Below are 15,922 nucleotides of genomic sequence, written 5' to 3'. Positions count from 1 at the left end.
GATAGTAAATAGGGGGGAAAAAATCCCCCTGGAAAAAAGTTTTTTTTTTTCGAAAAAAAAAAAAAGCAAAATGAAGACACGGCTGGGAGGATAATTCTAGTGGAAGAAACAAAAATATATATACATCATAATGTGAAGAAGAAGAAGAGATACACACTGTTGAATTTATTCACCTCGTATATTGCGAAGTGCGTGTTCATGATAGCGTAAAGACACGCTTCCAGGAAATCTTGTATTCCTTTCTCTGTATCACGTGCGACAATTGTCAGCTACTACTTGTTAAAATTTCTTTAAAAAAAAAAAAAAAAAATGACTCTTATCATTATATTTATATTTGATTATTATAATTTTAATTAAAATTATTTTTTTATTTTTCAATAATATTGTCCATTTAAATAAAAACAATATTAATGATAAAAATTTTTTCAAATTTATTCATTTTCATCAGATGAAAAGATTTATCAACGATTATTAGAAAAAAAAAAAAAAAACTTTTTGCATAAATGATTTTGTTGTTACTCAACTTCCTGGTTTATAGTTTTTATTTTCATTTTATCAAATAATTTATGTGATAATTTTGCATCATCAAAATAAGAACAACAAAAAAATAAATAAAAAATAATTTAAATAGTGTATAATTATATCGATATTAAAACGTAAAAAAAAAAGATATATATTTTTCATCAATTATCAAATGCTAATTATCAATCAACATATTTTGTTGATATATAATAACAAGGACATTGTTAAACCACGTGTATGTCAACAAGTGTAATCAACACTGTAAATAAATTGCATCACGCATACTTACAATAACAATGTTTAATAAAAAAATAAAATGATCTATTTATTTTTTATCAATTAAAAATCATTCAATTTTAATATTAAATATTCAAGATGATGATTTTAAAATTTTATTTTAATAAAATTTAAAAACAGATCAATACAGCTTGAATTATATTTGATGATTTATTTTTTTATTTTTACCTTTTACATTTGCGATCAAGATCTTGAATTAATATATATATTCCCCCGTTTAAAAACTGGTTTTAAAAATTGCCTAGCATAATACATGATTATAAGTCTCAAATCCAACAGTCGTCTATCAACTATTGAGCCGGTAAAATTAATCTGATCTTCCTATTTAGGATTTTTTTTTTCTTTTAAATTTGTTTACGGAATTTTTTTATTTTGCTATCATATTCTTGAAGCTTATATCAAATATTCATGTATATTACTTTTAAAACTTGTCTTAAAAACTTGTATTTATATTAGAGAAATTTTTTTTTTTTCTAGTATATATAAACTATATTTGTCAAGCTTCATAGTAAAACTCAGAATAATGAGCTTTTTAAAAATAAGTTCAAAAATTCTATCAATATCTAGATATAATTTAAATAGTAAAATTTATTTACACAAAAAATATTCAACTAAATCACCAAGAATTCTCATTACTGGTAAGTGAATTTTTTTTCTCTTTAAAAAGTTCAATTATATAAAAATTAAATTAAAAAAAAATTCATTCAACAATTAAACGTATTCAAAAATTAATAATTTAATTTCAAAATTAAATGATTAATAATAATAATAGTATTAGAAATAAAAATTTTTAGTAAAACTGGTTTGAAACAAGCTTTTGCTTTTTGTTTCTTTTTTTGTTTCTAGGTGGCCTTGGACAGCTTGGAACAGAATGTGCAAAATTACTTCGTAAAAATTATGGAAAAGACAATGTAATACTATCAGATATTGTTAAACCATCTGAAGATGGTCTTGCAAATGGACCATTTATATTTGCAGATATATTAGATTTTAAAGGTCTTCAAAAAATTGTTGTTAATTATCAAATTGATTGGTTGATACATTTTTCAGCATTATTAAGTGCTGTTGGTGAACAAAATGTACCACTTGCTATTCGTGTTAATATTGAAGGTATAAAAAAAAAATATATAACAATTATTTATAAAAAAAAATAATAATAATTAAATTAAAGAATTAAAAAACAAAAGTCATTTAATGTTGCTTAGAAAGTTTGTGTGAAAGTGTCATGAAAATAAAAAAATAATAAATTTTTTAAGTACGCAAGTGTGACGACTAGTGTCTTTAAATATATATAATTTTATTGTAATATAATTATGTATATTTTTTTAAATTAGAAAATAATTTATCTATTGTTTTTTATATATATATATATTGTTTTAATTATTTGAAGGAATGCACAATGTCATGGAACTTGCTAAACAATATAATTTAAGAATATTTGTACCATCAACAATTGGTGCATTTGGTCCAGATTCACCAAGAAATCCAACACCAAATGTAACAATACAAAGACCAAAAACAATTTATGGTGTTAGTAAAGTACATGCTGAATTACTTGGTGAATATTATCATCATAAATTTGGTCTTGATTTTCGTTGTTTAAGATTTCCTGGTGTTATTAGTAGTGATCCACCTGGTGGTGGAACAACAGGTATATAAAAATAAATTTTTTATTATTTTATTAAATTTTACTCAATGATAACTGGAGCAAGATATAACAGTTAGAATATTTATTTGATAGATAGAAAAAAAAAAAGAGTTTAAAAACAATTTGATCAAGTCAGCATGACATTGACATTAAATATTTATAAACCATTAAATTAAATTATATATAAAAAACACAATTTTATTTATATTATTTTTTTTATGCAGATTATGCAGTTGCTGTATTTCATGAAGGACTTATGACAAAAAGATACGAGTGTTATTTAGAGCCACATACACGTCTTCCAATGATGTACATTGAAGATTGTTTACGTGCATTATTTCAATTTTTAAATACACCAAATGAACAATTAAAAAGACGTGTTTATAATGTTACAGCAATGAGTTTTACACCAGAAGAATTATTTGCTGAATTACAAAAACATATACCAGAATTACATGTATCATATAATCCAGATAATCGTCAACTCATTGGTAATAATTAATTATTTTTATTTAATTTTCTAGCTTTATTAATTTTTTTAAAAATTATTTTAGCTGAATCTTGGCCACAAGTATTTGATGATTCAGAAGCAAGAATGGATTGGGGCTGGAAACATAAATATGACATTAATCGTCTTGTCTCAACAATGGTTCGTGATGTTAGTGAAAATTTTCTTCCTAAACTTCAACGAATTGAAGCAATCAATAACTAATCATCATCATTTATGATTATAAACAAATAAAAATAAAATTTTCAATATAAAAAACCTGATTCACTTATATTAATTTTTTTTTTTGTTTGTATTTTATTGCTTTTTAAATTTATCAAAAAGCGCTAAATGAAAATTCTTACTTCAAGTCTATTTATTTTATCGTATGATGGCGTTAAATCTCATTTTTATCTCCAAAAAAATAAAAAAAAAAAATCATTGAGAAAGTCTATTATCATTATTTTTAATGACATTTGATTCTAAATATTTATTGTATACATTGTGTCCCATATATACATAAACAGTGTGTGGGTATTTTATATTTTTTTTTTATTATTTATTGTGAGTCAGTGACAGTCTTGTACATACACGATTTGGCTTTATCAATGCCTCAGAAATTACAATCATTCAGTTTACCAACTACCAACTACCAAGCTAAGCATTTAATCTATAAAAAAAATTAATTATCCTCTCAACTAAAATTGAATAAAAAATATAAATTAAGTCTATATAATTTTATTTATTCTATCAATAATTTCTAAAAAGAAACAAAGAGTAATAATAATTCTAAAAATGTCATAATTTATCAGAAAGATAATAAACATATTGAATTTCATTGTTTAATTATAACAAAGAAAATAATTTCAAGTATAAAAAAAGTATTTTAATTAAATAAAATGGAGAGTAGTTCAATTGAAACACCTAAAAGATCATTAACAGCATCTGTTTATGATGATGATGATGATGATAATAATGTACAACAAGGATGCTGTAGACCAACTGGAAAACCATGGAGATTTACTGGACTTGCTTTAATGTGTTTTCTTGGTTTTGGTATTTATTATTTTTTTAATTTTAAAATGTATATTATTTATCATTTGACCTTTGTGATATACTGATAATAATATTTCTTTTTTCCTCTTTTTTTAGGTTCATATTTTTGCTATGATAATCCTGGTGCACTTTTAAATCATATGTTAAGTGATTTGGGAATATCATATACACAATATTCTTTATTATTATCAATATATTCATTTCCAAATATATTATTATGTTTTGTTGGTGGTTTTTTACTTGATAGTGTTTTTGGTATAAGATTAGGTACAATTATTTATATGGCATTAGCTATGATTGGACAAATTATATTTGCATTTGGTGCATTTGTAAATATTTTTTGGCTAATGTTACTTGGACGTTTTATATTTGGGTAAATATATTAATAGATATATATATATATAATTATTAATTAATTTTTAATTTATTAAATATTATTTTTTTATTTAGAATTGGAGCTGAATCACTTGCTGTTGCACAAAATAGTTATGCTGTACTTTGGTTTAAAGGAAAAGAATTAAATATGGTATTTGGTTTACAGCTTAGTTTTGCAAGATTAGGATCATCAGTTAATTTTAAAGTTATTGAACCAATATATAATTTTGTATCAAAATATTATAAAGGACCACAACTTATTGGTTTTGTATTATTTCTTGCATCATTAACATGTATATTTTCAATGATATGTGCAATAATATTGGGTTTAATGGATAAAAGAACTGAAAAAATTTTACGTCGTGGACATGGTGAAGAAAAACAAATTGCAAGATTATCTGATGTTAAAAATTTTAAAGGTATATTTTGGCTTGTTGCTGTTATTTGTATTGCATATTATGTTGCAATATTTCCATTTATTGCAATGGGAAAGTAAGTTTAATGGAAAAATATATATAAATATTTATTATTAATCTATAATAATAAACAATAATATTAATACTTTTTTTTCATTTTTATAGAGTATTTTTTATGCGTAAATATGGACTTGATGATGATGATGCAAATACAGTAAATGGTTTATTATATTTGATATCAGGTTTAGTATCACCATTTAGTGGTATTATTATTGATAAAACTGGTAAAAATGTATTTTGGGTATTTATCAGTATATTTGGAACAATGGTGTCACATGGAATGTTGGCATTTACATTTATAAATCCATATATTTGTATGATTACAATGGGAATATCATATTCATTTTTGGCTGGTAGTTTATGGCCTTTAATTGCATTAATTGTACCAGAATATCAACTTGGTACAGCATATGGTATTGCACAAGCTGTACAAAATCTTGGTTTAACAATTGTATCATTATTGGCTGGTAATATTGTTGTAACAAAAGGTTATTTTGAATTGGAATTATTTTTTTTAGCATGGTTATGGAGTAAGTATTACATTTTCTATTTTTTATTATGAAAATTAATTACTTTTTTTTTTAAGGAAGAAACATATTTTTTTTTATATATTATATTTAAATATCTATTTTGATGAAAATTTTTAATTTTTTTTATATTTACAGTTTCATTAATTGCATGTGTTATAATGTGGATTTTGGATACATTAAAATTTAATGGCTACTTTAACATGTCACCAAAACAACGAGAACTTAATATTACTCTAAAATTGTAGTTAAATTTATTTTTTTATTAATTTGATTATCTTTTTATCAAAACTTTTCTACCTCTTGTCTGCATTTAACAAAATACTAATTTAAATGATCTAACAAAATAACATCTACTTTCTAAACTACTGTATGCCATCTAATTTTTTCAAACAAACTCAATTACTTTTTAACAATTTATAACTTGGAGTTTTTTATTTATTTTATTTGTCATCACGTTTATGTCCGTTTTACCTAATCTCAATTATCTAAAGTATGTCGATTATAAAATCACGTAAAAAATAATTGAACTTTGAACCTTGAAAATAATAATATTAATAATTTTATCTTTATTTTTGATTACAATCAAATATTCGTTGGTTAATGATAAATCCTGAATCAATCATATGAGAAATATTTTTTCTAAAATATGTTTCTTCCTTAGTATTATTATTTATTTATTAATCAATAATTAATTAATAATATTTTGTTAATTTATTTACAGTTTCATTGATAACAAGTGTTTTGGTATGGATATCAGATATATCAAAATTAGATGGTTACCTAAACATGACACCAAAACAACGTGAAATTTATGATTCAACACGACCAACAATTGATTCTCTTGAACGTGAAAAATTATTATCAACTGAATCAACATCTGATTTTTTAGCTGATGATAATGGACAATCACAAAATGAAGATACAATTAGAAATCGATATATAACAAGAACTGGCACACCGGTAAATTAACAAATAACATTTCATTTAACATAATTAACTAATATTATCATAAAAAAAAAAAAAAAAACAAAAATATATATCTAGCGTAATATTATTTCTCTTTTTTTTTCTCCACTATTTTTTTTTTTTTAACTATTATTTACAGATACCTTCAAATATAAAATTAATTACGTATCAATCAATTCGATGACAGATCTGCATTTTAAATCATTAATTTTTACACACCCGAGTGTTCAAATTTCATGACAAAACAGCTCGATTTATATATAAAAGAAAAAAAAAAAAATTAATAATTTATTCTACGTGAATTTATTATTATTATTAATATCTCAAAATAATTTTTTTTTTTTTTTTATAATTATTTCTTTGCGTATTGAAGAAGAGCACACAGCTGCGTTGCCAAAAAGAAAAAGAAAAAAAAGGAATAATCTATTCTGAAGATGAAAAATTTATTAAATTGATAATAAATATAAAAATTAATTGAACTTTGACCATAAATTTATCGATGACAGATAGCAGACATTAGCAATTAATTTGTACATTAAAAAAGAAAAACACAAGTAATGTATGTCTCGTTACAAAATTAATATTTTTCATTGTGTCTTCCCGTTACGCAGCATAATAATCTGTGATAAATTTATGTACCAATTAAAAAAAAAAAAAAACAAGGAATTTAAAACGAGATATGAGATTAAATAATAATAATAATAATAATAAATATAAAAATTGATTGAAAAAATTGTTTAGTAAAAAAATATAAATGTGAATATGTAAAAGTCATAATATTTAAATAATTATGTCATTTAAAAATTGTTTAAAATGTGACGCACAATATTAATAATAATTATGTTAGTTTATTAATCGTAAAATTCAAAATTATATATAAATATAATTTCAGTGTTAAATATTTGTCATGTTAGTTTGTGTTTTTACAACTAAATATGTCAATATTTAAAATTTGAAAATAAATAATAATAAAAAGCTTTAAAAAACATTCCAATTTATTGGATAATTAATAACACAAATGTATTAATCTGATTTGATGAAAAAAATAAATTATATGTTAATTATAAGTAATGAAAAATTAATTAAATTGTTTAAAGTTTCAAAATGACTCTATTTTTTTTGTTTTATTAATACCTAATTTTCTATTATTGAAAAAGTTTAAACATTTTTAAACACTCAGCCCTTTTACCCGCCATTTAATGACATTTAATAAAAAAAAAAAAATATCATTTGCAAGTGTGTGCGTATGTGTATTGAACAGCTGTTGAAATTTTCTAAACACGTGTTAAAGAGTGTGTTGCTGGGGTCAACTTGCGAATAAAAAAAAAATTACTGTCCTAGGTCAAAACTTGTTGCAATATATTTTATAAAAATAAATATCAATAGAGATATTTAAATAAAAATAATCATGGGTGTTTATGATCATGATGAATCAAAGTATAATCTTATGGGAAGTTCAAAAGTATTTTCAAAAGTAACAACAAAAAGACCAACACCAGTAATTTTTAAAGATGGTACAAATAATAAAAAATTAAAACATGATGATGACGGTAATAATAATATTAAAAAAGATAATACAGATAAAAATACACTGACTATTCAACAACAAAGAGAATCATTACCAGTATATTTGCATCGTAAAAGGTATTTAATTTTTCTATTAAATAAATACAAAATAATAAAATGAAACACAACCTCAAAATAAATGTGAAAATGATTTCTATAGGTAATTTGAGTATAAAAATAACTGAATAATTATTATTATTTTTAATTTTTCTTAATCTAGATTGATGGAAAAAATACGTGAAAATGATAGTTTAATTGTTATTGGTGAAACTGGTAGTGGTAAAACAACTCAAATACCACAATTATTATTAAAATTTGGTATTGTTGGTTGTTCTGGACGTATTGGTATAACACAACCACGTAGAGTTGCTGCAGTATCAATTGCAAAAAGAGTATCACAAGAACAAAATGTACAAATTGGTAAATTAGTTGGTTATTGTGTTAGATTTGAAGATGTTACAAGTTCACAAACAAGAATTAAATATTTAACTGATGGTATGATGGTACGTGAAGCTATGAATAATGAATGTTTAACAAATTATTCAGTTATTATACTTGATGAAGCACATGAAAGATCAGTACAAACAGATGTATTACTTGGTGTTGCTAGAAGAGCACAAAATTTACGTAAAAAAAAAAATTTAACACCATTAAAATTAATTATTATGTCAGCAACAATGGATGTTGATAAATTTCATAAATATTTTCAAGCACCAGTTATTTATTTAGAGGGTAGACAATTTCCAGTAAATATATATCATTCAATTAAAAAACAAGATGATTATGTATTTTCATCACTTGTAACTGCTTTTCAAATACATCGTGAATCACCAGCAAAGTAAGTTTTATTGATTTATTTTATTTTGTATTTTTATTTTAAATAATAAATTATTATTTACAGTGAGGATATATTAATATTTTTAACTGGTCAAGAAGAAATTGAAGCTGCTGTTACAAGTGCAAGACAAGTTAATAAACAACTTGAAGGAAAAGGTTATCCAAATTTAAAAATATTTCCACTTTATTCAGCATTACCAAATCATCAACAATTAGAAGCATTTAAACCATCATCAGCTGGTTTACGTAAACTTGTTATTGCAACAAATGTTGCTGAAACATCTGTTACAATTGGAGGTATTTGTCATATAATTGATACTGGTGTTGTTAAATCAAGAACACATCATCCAACAACTGGTCTTGATGTATTAAAAGTTGAAAAAATATCAAAAGCACAAGCTTGGCAACGTACTGGACGTGCTGGTCGTGAACGTGCTGGTAATTGTTATCGTACATTTACTAAAATTGATTTTGATAAAATGAAAGAAATGCCAATTCCTGAAATTCAACGTTGTTCATTAGCTGGTGTTGCATTACAATTATTAACAATTGGTATTGATATAACAACATTTGATTTTATTGATAAACCACCAAAAGAATCAATTGATATTGCTATTACATCATTAAAAAAACTTGGTGCTATTGAAAATACACCACCAATATTAACAAAAATTGGTAAAACAATGTCACGTTTTCCTCTTGATCCACGTTTTACTAAAGTATTAATGGCATCTGTTGAATACAAATGTCTTGATGAAGCATTAACTGTTATTGCTTTATTATCTGGTGAATCAATATTTACTGAACATCCAGGTAAACGTGAACAAGCACATGCAGCTAAAGCAAGGTATTATCATTATATTTTTTGTCATTCATCTAATTAATAATACATATAATTTACCTGTTTATTTCTTTGATTAGATTTGCATCTCCAGATGGTGATCATGTTACAATGTTAAATGTTTATCGTAGTTATTTAAATGTAACACAAAAAAAAATGTGGTGTAATGAAAATTCAATACATCATAGAAATTTAGAGTATGCAATTGATGTAAGACGACAATTAGAAACACTTGCTACTAAAGCTAATTTAGAAATTTCAAGTTGTGGTAATAATACTGAGCCTCTTAGACGAGCTCTACTTGAAGGTCTATCTGATAATTTAGCTGAAATACAACGTGATAATTCTTACATAACTGTAAGTTTTTTATTTTTTTATTTATACATAACTTTAACAAGATTAATTTTTTAATATAATTATAATTAATTATTTTAATAGGTTTCAACAAGATGTCCAGTTGCAATTCATCCATCATCAAGTCTTCATACACTTCGTCCACCTCTTATTTTATTTACTGAAGTTGTTGTTACTGGTAAATGTTATCTTCGTAATTTATCAGTTATTGAAAATTCCTGGCTTATGTCTAAATCATCATCATCATCTAGTAATTAATATTTTATTATTCTTTACATTGTATAAATATTTGCTATATTTTATTGAAGATGTATAATTATATTTTCTTTTTTTTGTCAATATTTTTATACAAAAATAAACATGTGTTTTTGATGCACGTGTTATTAAAACTTTTATAAATTATATACATACAATTATAATAAAAATTTTATTAAAGGCATTATTGACAGTTTTATTAATTTAATAAATGTTAAATTAAATTAATTTTTTGTAATAAAAAAATTCAATAATTTTATAAGATTTATAAATGGAATTAATAGCAATGATAAATAATTAGAAAATATATATAAAATTAAACAAATAACACCAATGACAAATATTTTTCCAGCGCTTTGAAGAATAAAAAAACGTTTTTTTGCTTGCTTAAGTGTTGATAATGGTTCTTTGAGAATATATTTTCTACAACTCGGCCAATAGTAACAGCAGAATATACTCCAATCAAGTTTTCTTAAATCATTAAAAAATAATTCACTGTCACGTTTATTCATTTTATCCCAAACTTTTGTTGTTTCATGAACATGAATTCGCCAATTATTTAAAAGTGAAAAATAAAGTATATCTGGAATCAATGGTATTGCTCTACGAGCCACACTCAAAGCTCTATTTGAATAAAAGAAAAAATTAAATTATTATTTTCATTATTGTAATAATATTTGTAATGAAACTTACAGAGGTTTTTTTCCACATAATAATAATACAATATCACCAATGATACCAGGAATTAAAAGTAAAAATATTGATCCTATGAAAAATAATGTATACCAATTTGTCGAGCAAAAATAAAGTGGACCAACCATTTTGTTAGATGGAAAATCAATTCCTTGAGCATAGCCTAACTCACCAAGTTGAATTAAACTGATTGGATTAACGACTGAACTTGCATAATTATACACAGAAACTTGATCCGATTTATTTCTAAATAAAAAAAATATAGCATTAATAATGTTTCATATTAATTAATGATTTTCATTACTTATCGGTAACAGTTGCCCATGTTGTTGAAATTAGAGCATTCGTACACATATCGACAGGTACCATGTCCAATGAATTGTTTAGCGGACTAGGTCCAAGATGGAGTAATCCAAGGCCAGTACCAATACTTATTACAACTGGTCCATTTAAATTTCCGTCAGTCCATCCGGAAGTAGGCTCTTGAAAACTTGGCAAAACTTGAAAAAAAAAGGCAAAAATTTACACAATCATTTTGATATTTTATGAAATAATATTGTTATTGCTTACTAATTGATGGTCTAAATATTGTACAATAAAAATCACTTTTTTTAGCATACTGTTCAACTAAGTTCTCTGCCATCGCTTTACTAAATGCATATATATTGGGCCAAGGTGCTGTTAATTCTGTTATTGCAGTTTTAGATAAACCATTTGTATGAGCACGATCATTATCAATGAGATCATAAATCATATTCATATCACATGGTGGTGGATAACATTTTTCATAAATATGTTTTTCATAACAATGAGAAAAAGCTGTTGACACGTAAACAAATACTTCAAGATGTTTACATTGAGTTGCTAAATCAAGCATATTTTTTGTACCAATAACATTGCAATTGAGAGATTGTGATACTCGTATATCAAATTTAACATTTGATGCATTGTGAATAAATATTGATGCTTCATTTATTATAATATTTTTATCATCATCTGATAAACCCAAATTTGGACTCTCCAAATTTCCTTCAATAATAACGACTTTTGATGTAAATTTTGGTTGTAGTTCACGAATTTTATCGAATATCTTTAAATAATTATATTAAACAAAATATAAAATAGTTAATAATGAAAATAAAATAGTATATATATTTATTACTTACCGTATCATTAAAATATTTTTCAATTCTTTCTTTAGATGATAATTTTTTTGGTCGTACAAATAAATAAATTTTTTTTAATTTTGGACATGCACGTAATAATTTTTCAATAATACTTTTACCAAAAAAACCAGTACATCCAGTAAAAAAAATTGTTTTATTCGCATAAAAATTTTGTATTTCACTAACTTCACTATCATCCACTCCCCACAAATCAGGATCTGATATTTTATCATAAATTTCATCCATTTTATCAATTATTTTATGCTATTAATTATATAAAATAATTTGGATTTTTGTAAGATACTCTGTTCGGCCAATTGTCTTATTATCAAAATTTAAATGTGATTTATCAGCCAATAATTTGACTGTCTTCTATATATCAACACAGTTCATACAACAATATATATTAATATGACTGTTTTCGAAAAACAGTTATAATGTTGATTATTGAATTATTGTGCTCAAACAATTCTAATTTCAATAAATCAAATTTACCGTGTGAAAAAAGTATGCTAATATTTTTTTATAATTTTCAATCACATTATAACATATATATATATATACATATATTATGTTAATGTCTAATATATACAATGAACAAAAATAAATCAAAAATTATCATTTCAAATACTTGATGAATATTTCAATATTGTGAAAATATCATGATAATATATTCGATAGGTCATTGTGTCATGATTTTCAGAATAAGTGTGTTGATTAATGAACGCAAGAGACGGACTACAATGTATGAAGGAAAAAAAAATTGTCATTATATTGTGATAATCACTATGACACAGTAGATATCACAATTGTGTCGCTGTTTTGAATGATTCATTATTAAGTTTTTATTCTATTACAATGAAGTTGTGTCTTTTTTTTTTTTGTAAAAATTTAGTTTTAATTATTGACTGACATCATTGAATATTTTTATATGCTAATAAACATTATTTTGAATAAACAAAAAACATATATAAGCAAGTAAGTGTTCATTTTTCTTTTATTATTGATTTTTTTATTTAAATATATTAAAATGTATAATAAAAAAATCACAAAATACGTCACTGATTTTTTATTTGATTATTATTACCTTATCATGATACAATTTAAATTTATAATTGAAAATATCAGTTCAATTTGAATAAATAAAATCTCTTTATTTAAACTCATAGCAAAGAACAAGTTTTGTTTTTGACACATGTGGTTTTTCAATATAAAAAAAAAAGAAATTATTTATGTTATTATTTGCTTTTGCTCCCTAATAACATAAAGTTTTGCTTTGTTTTGTAATTTTCAATTGATGTTGATTAAAAAAATAAATCAGTAATATCACAAAAATATATATTTTTATTTCCAAAAAACACAAGCTTTCGGCTTATTTGCCTGATTCGTATTATGCATATACATGTATATATCAATCTTAAAATATATTTATACTTTTAATTATATTATATTCACAATTAATTCTTATTCGTTTTGATTTTTTCTTTAGCTCGCAGTAATATAATAATTATGTCAAAAGTGTTGATATTTGAATTTTTTTATGCTTTATCTTTTAAATTATTAAATATTTGTGATGTAAATATTCAATAATTTTATAAGATTACAAAATGGAATTAATAACAATGAAAAATAATTTGAAAAAATATATAAAATTAAAAAAACAAAACCAATACAAAATATATTCCAACCATTTTGAAGATAGAAGAAGCGTTTTAAACCCTGATCGACTGTTGATATTGGATCTTTGAGAACATATTTTCTAATACCAAACCAATAGTAACAACAATATATTCCCCAATCGAATTTTCTTAAATCATTGAAAAATAATTCATTGTCACGTTTATTCATTTTATCCCAAACTTTTGTTGTTTCATGAACATGAATTCGCCAACTATTTAAATATGAAAAATGAAGCAAATCTGGAATCAATGGTATTGCTCTACGGGCCACCTTTATTACTCTATTGAAAAAAATTGATTATTATTAATATAATATATTATTATTTGTGTTATTACTTTATTATCTATCATTATACTTACAAAGGTTTTTTTCCACATAATAATAAAACAATGTCAGCAATGATACCAGGAATTACAAGAAATATTATTGTTCCTATAAAAAATAATGATAGCCAGTTTGTTGTGTAAACAAAATGTGGACCTATCATTTTACTTGATGGATAATCAACACCACCAACATATGATAAATGTCCAAATCGCTCTGCATTTATAGGATTAACGACTGAACTTCCATAATTATATACAAAAACTTGATCTGAATTATCCCTAAATAAAAGAATAGTATTATTAATGTTTCATGTTAATTAATGAATTTCATTTTTATTTTTAAACTAAACTAACTTCATCACAGTTGCCCAAGTTGTTGAAAGTAAAGCATTTGTACACATGTCAACGGGTACCATGTCAAATGGACTGTAAATTTTAGGTCCAATATGAAGTATTCCAAGACCAACAGCTGTGAATATAGTATTTGGTCCATTGAGATTTCCATCAGTCCATCCAGGGCTTGGCTCTTGATAGCTTGGCATTACTTCAATTAATAAAAGAAATAAATTTTTAATTATAGTTATGTTTCTAAATAATAAAAAAATAAAATTAAAAATATAATATACAATATTGCTTACTAATTGATGGTCTAAATATTGTACAATAGAAATCACTTTTTTTAGCATACTGTTCAACTAAGCTCTCAGCCATTGCTTTACCAAATGCATATATATTGGGCCATGGTGCTGTTAACTCTGTTATTGCAGTTTTAGATAATCCATTTGTATGAGCACGATCATTATCAATGAGATCATAAATCATATTCATATTACATGGTGGTGGATAACATTTTTCATAAATATGTTTTTCATAACAATGAGAATAAGCTGTTGAGACGTAAACAAATACTTCAAGACGTTTACATTGAGTTGCTAAATCAAGCATATTTTTTGTACCAATAACATTGCAATTGAGAGATTGTGATATTCGTAAATCAAATTTAACATTTGATGCATTGTGAATAAATATTGATGCTTCATTTATTATAATATTTTTATCATCATCAGATAAACCCAAATTTAGACTCTCCAAGTTTCCTTCAATAATAACGACTTTTGATGTAAATTTTGGTTGTAGTTCACGAAGTTTATCGAATGTCTTTAAATAATTAAATTAAACAAAATATTAAATAGTATTCATAATGGAAATGAAATAGTATATATCTATATTTATTTATTACTTACGGTATCATTAAAATATTTTTCAATTCTTTCTTTAGCTGATAATTTTTTTGGCCGTACAAATAAATATATTTTTTTTAATTTTGGACACGCACGTAATAATTTTTCAATAATACTTTTACCAAAAAAACCAGTACATCCAGTAAAAAAAATTGTTTTATTTGCATAAAAATTTTGTATTTCACTAACTTCACGATCATCAACACCCCACAAATCAGGATCTGATATTTTATCATAAATTTCATCCATTTTAGATTCAATGCTATGAATATAAGAAAATAATATTGAAATTATTTTTATTTATTCTGTCTGGTTGAATGTTCTATGATCACGTTAAAGTTTTTATACGATCTGTCGATTAATAATTTTACTGCTTTATATATCAACACAGTTCATACAACAATTTTTGTATTGCAACAACCGTTTTTTAAAAAAGTTTCATTGTTTATTATTGAAGGAATTTTCATGCAATATAATTAAAATTTTCGTGTGAAAAGTGTCTGTATTACAATGTATTTTTTTTAATAATAATCTTTCTCCTGATTTTCAATTACCTTAGTATATATAGATATATTATCTATTAATATTTATTAAATATTAATAAAT

At 23.7% G+C, this 15,922-nt stretch overlaps 5 protein-coding genes across 7 annotated transcripts; 3 read left to right on the top strand and 2 right to left on the bottom strand.

The window, feature by feature from the left end:
* The first annotated feature begins 1,065 nt into the window (after positions 1–1,065).
* On the top strand, positions 1,066–3,236 carry LOC122854716 (L-threonine 3-dehydrogenase, mitochondrial). Its single transcript, XM_044155653.1, has 6 exons — positions 1,066–1,120; positions 1,297–1,457; positions 1,666–1,929; positions 2,210–2,470; positions 2,692–2,958; positions 3,022–3,236. The coding sequence occupies exons 2-6, from the start codon at positions 1,343–1,345 to the stop codon at positions 3,177–3,179; spliced, it is 1,065 nt and encodes a 354-aa protein (XP_044011588.1). The 5' UTR covers positions 1,066–1,120; positions 1,297–1,342; the 3' UTR covers positions 3,180–3,236.
* A 177-nt stretch (positions 3,237–3,413) lies between these two features.
* LOC122854699 (major facilitator superfamily domain-containing protein 1-like) lies at positions 3,414–7,030 on the top strand. 2 transcript variants are annotated; one of them, XM_044155619.1, is made up of 6 exons: positions 3,414–4,010; positions 4,107–4,383; positions 4,461–4,877; positions 4,967–5,391; positions 6,113–6,351; positions 6,497–7,030. In XM_044155619.1, exons 1-6 carry the CDS (start codon positions 3,854–3,856, stop codon positions 6,539–6,541), a joined length of 1,560 nt encoding a protein of 519 aa, XP_044011554.1. In that variant the 5' UTR covers positions 3,414–3,853; the 3' UTR covers positions 6,542–7,030. The 2 variants fall into 2 exon arrangements, with proteins under 2 accessions (XP_044011554.1, XP_044011555.1); XM_044155620.1 differs by lacking the exons at positions 6,113–6,351; positions 6,497–7,030 and adding an exon at positions 5,527–5,764 and having other exon boundaries at positions 3,424–4,010.
* Positions 7,031–7,558: 528 nt separating this feature from the next.
* Positions 7,559–10,213, top strand: LOC122854685 (ATP-dependent RNA helicase DHX33). The gene is made up of 5 exons (XM_044155590.1): positions 7,559–8,001; positions 8,144–8,761; positions 8,825–9,607; positions 9,682–9,958; positions 10,040–10,213. The coding sequence occupies exons 1-5, from the start codon at positions 7,766–7,768 to the stop codon at positions 10,211–10,213; spliced, it is 2,088 nt and encodes a 695-aa protein (XP_044011525.1). The 5' UTR covers positions 7,559–7,765.
* A 39-nt stretch (positions 10,214–10,252) lies between these two features.
* LOC122854696 (fatty acyl-CoA reductase wat-like) lies at positions 10,253–12,508 on the bottom strand. 2 transcript variants are annotated; one of them, XM_044155614.1, is made up of 5 exons: positions 12,070–12,508; positions 11,474–11,993; positions 11,208–11,403; positions 10,904–11,149; positions 10,253–10,834 (listed from the first exon to the last, which is right to left on the bottom strand). In XM_044155614.1, the coding sequence occupies exons 1-5, from the start codon at positions 12,313–12,315 to the stop codon at positions 10,435–10,437; spliced, it is 1,608 nt and encodes a 535-aa protein (XP_044011549.1). In that variant the 5' UTR covers positions 12,316–12,508; the 3' UTR covers positions 10,253–10,434. The 2 variants fall into 2 exon arrangements, with proteins under 2 accessions (XP_044011549.1, XP_044011550.1); XM_044155615.1 differs by having other exon boundaries at positions 10,275–10,834; positions 11,510–11,993; positions 12,070–12,489.
* Positions 12,509–13,331: 823 nt separating this feature from the next.
* On the bottom strand, positions 13,332–15,663 carry LOC122854698 (fatty acyl-CoA reductase wat-like). The gene is made up of 5 exons (XM_044155618.1): positions 15,320–15,663; positions 14,714–15,233; positions 14,430–14,619; positions 14,109–14,354; positions 13,332–14,029 (listed from the first exon to the last, which is right to left on the bottom strand). The coding sequence occupies exons 1-5, from the start codon at positions 15,563–15,565 to the stop codon at positions 13,630–13,632; spliced, it is 1,602 nt and encodes a 533-aa protein (XP_044011553.1). The 5' UTR covers positions 15,566–15,663; the 3' UTR covers positions 13,332–13,629.
* Positions 15,664–15,922: the final 259 nt, after the last annotated feature.

The sequence above is a fragment of the Aphidius gifuensis genome, linkage group LG4, assembly GCF_014905175.1.
Source record: "Aphidius gifuensis isolate YNYX2018 linkage group LG4, ASM1490517v1, whole genome shotgun sequence".
NCBI classification, from domain to species: domain Eukaryota; kingdom Metazoa; phylum Arthropoda; class Insecta; order Hymenoptera; family Braconidae; genus Aphidius; species Aphidius gifuensis.
Note: the sequence above shows the minus strand (reverse complement) of the source record. Positions and strands in the feature narration are given on the sequence as shown.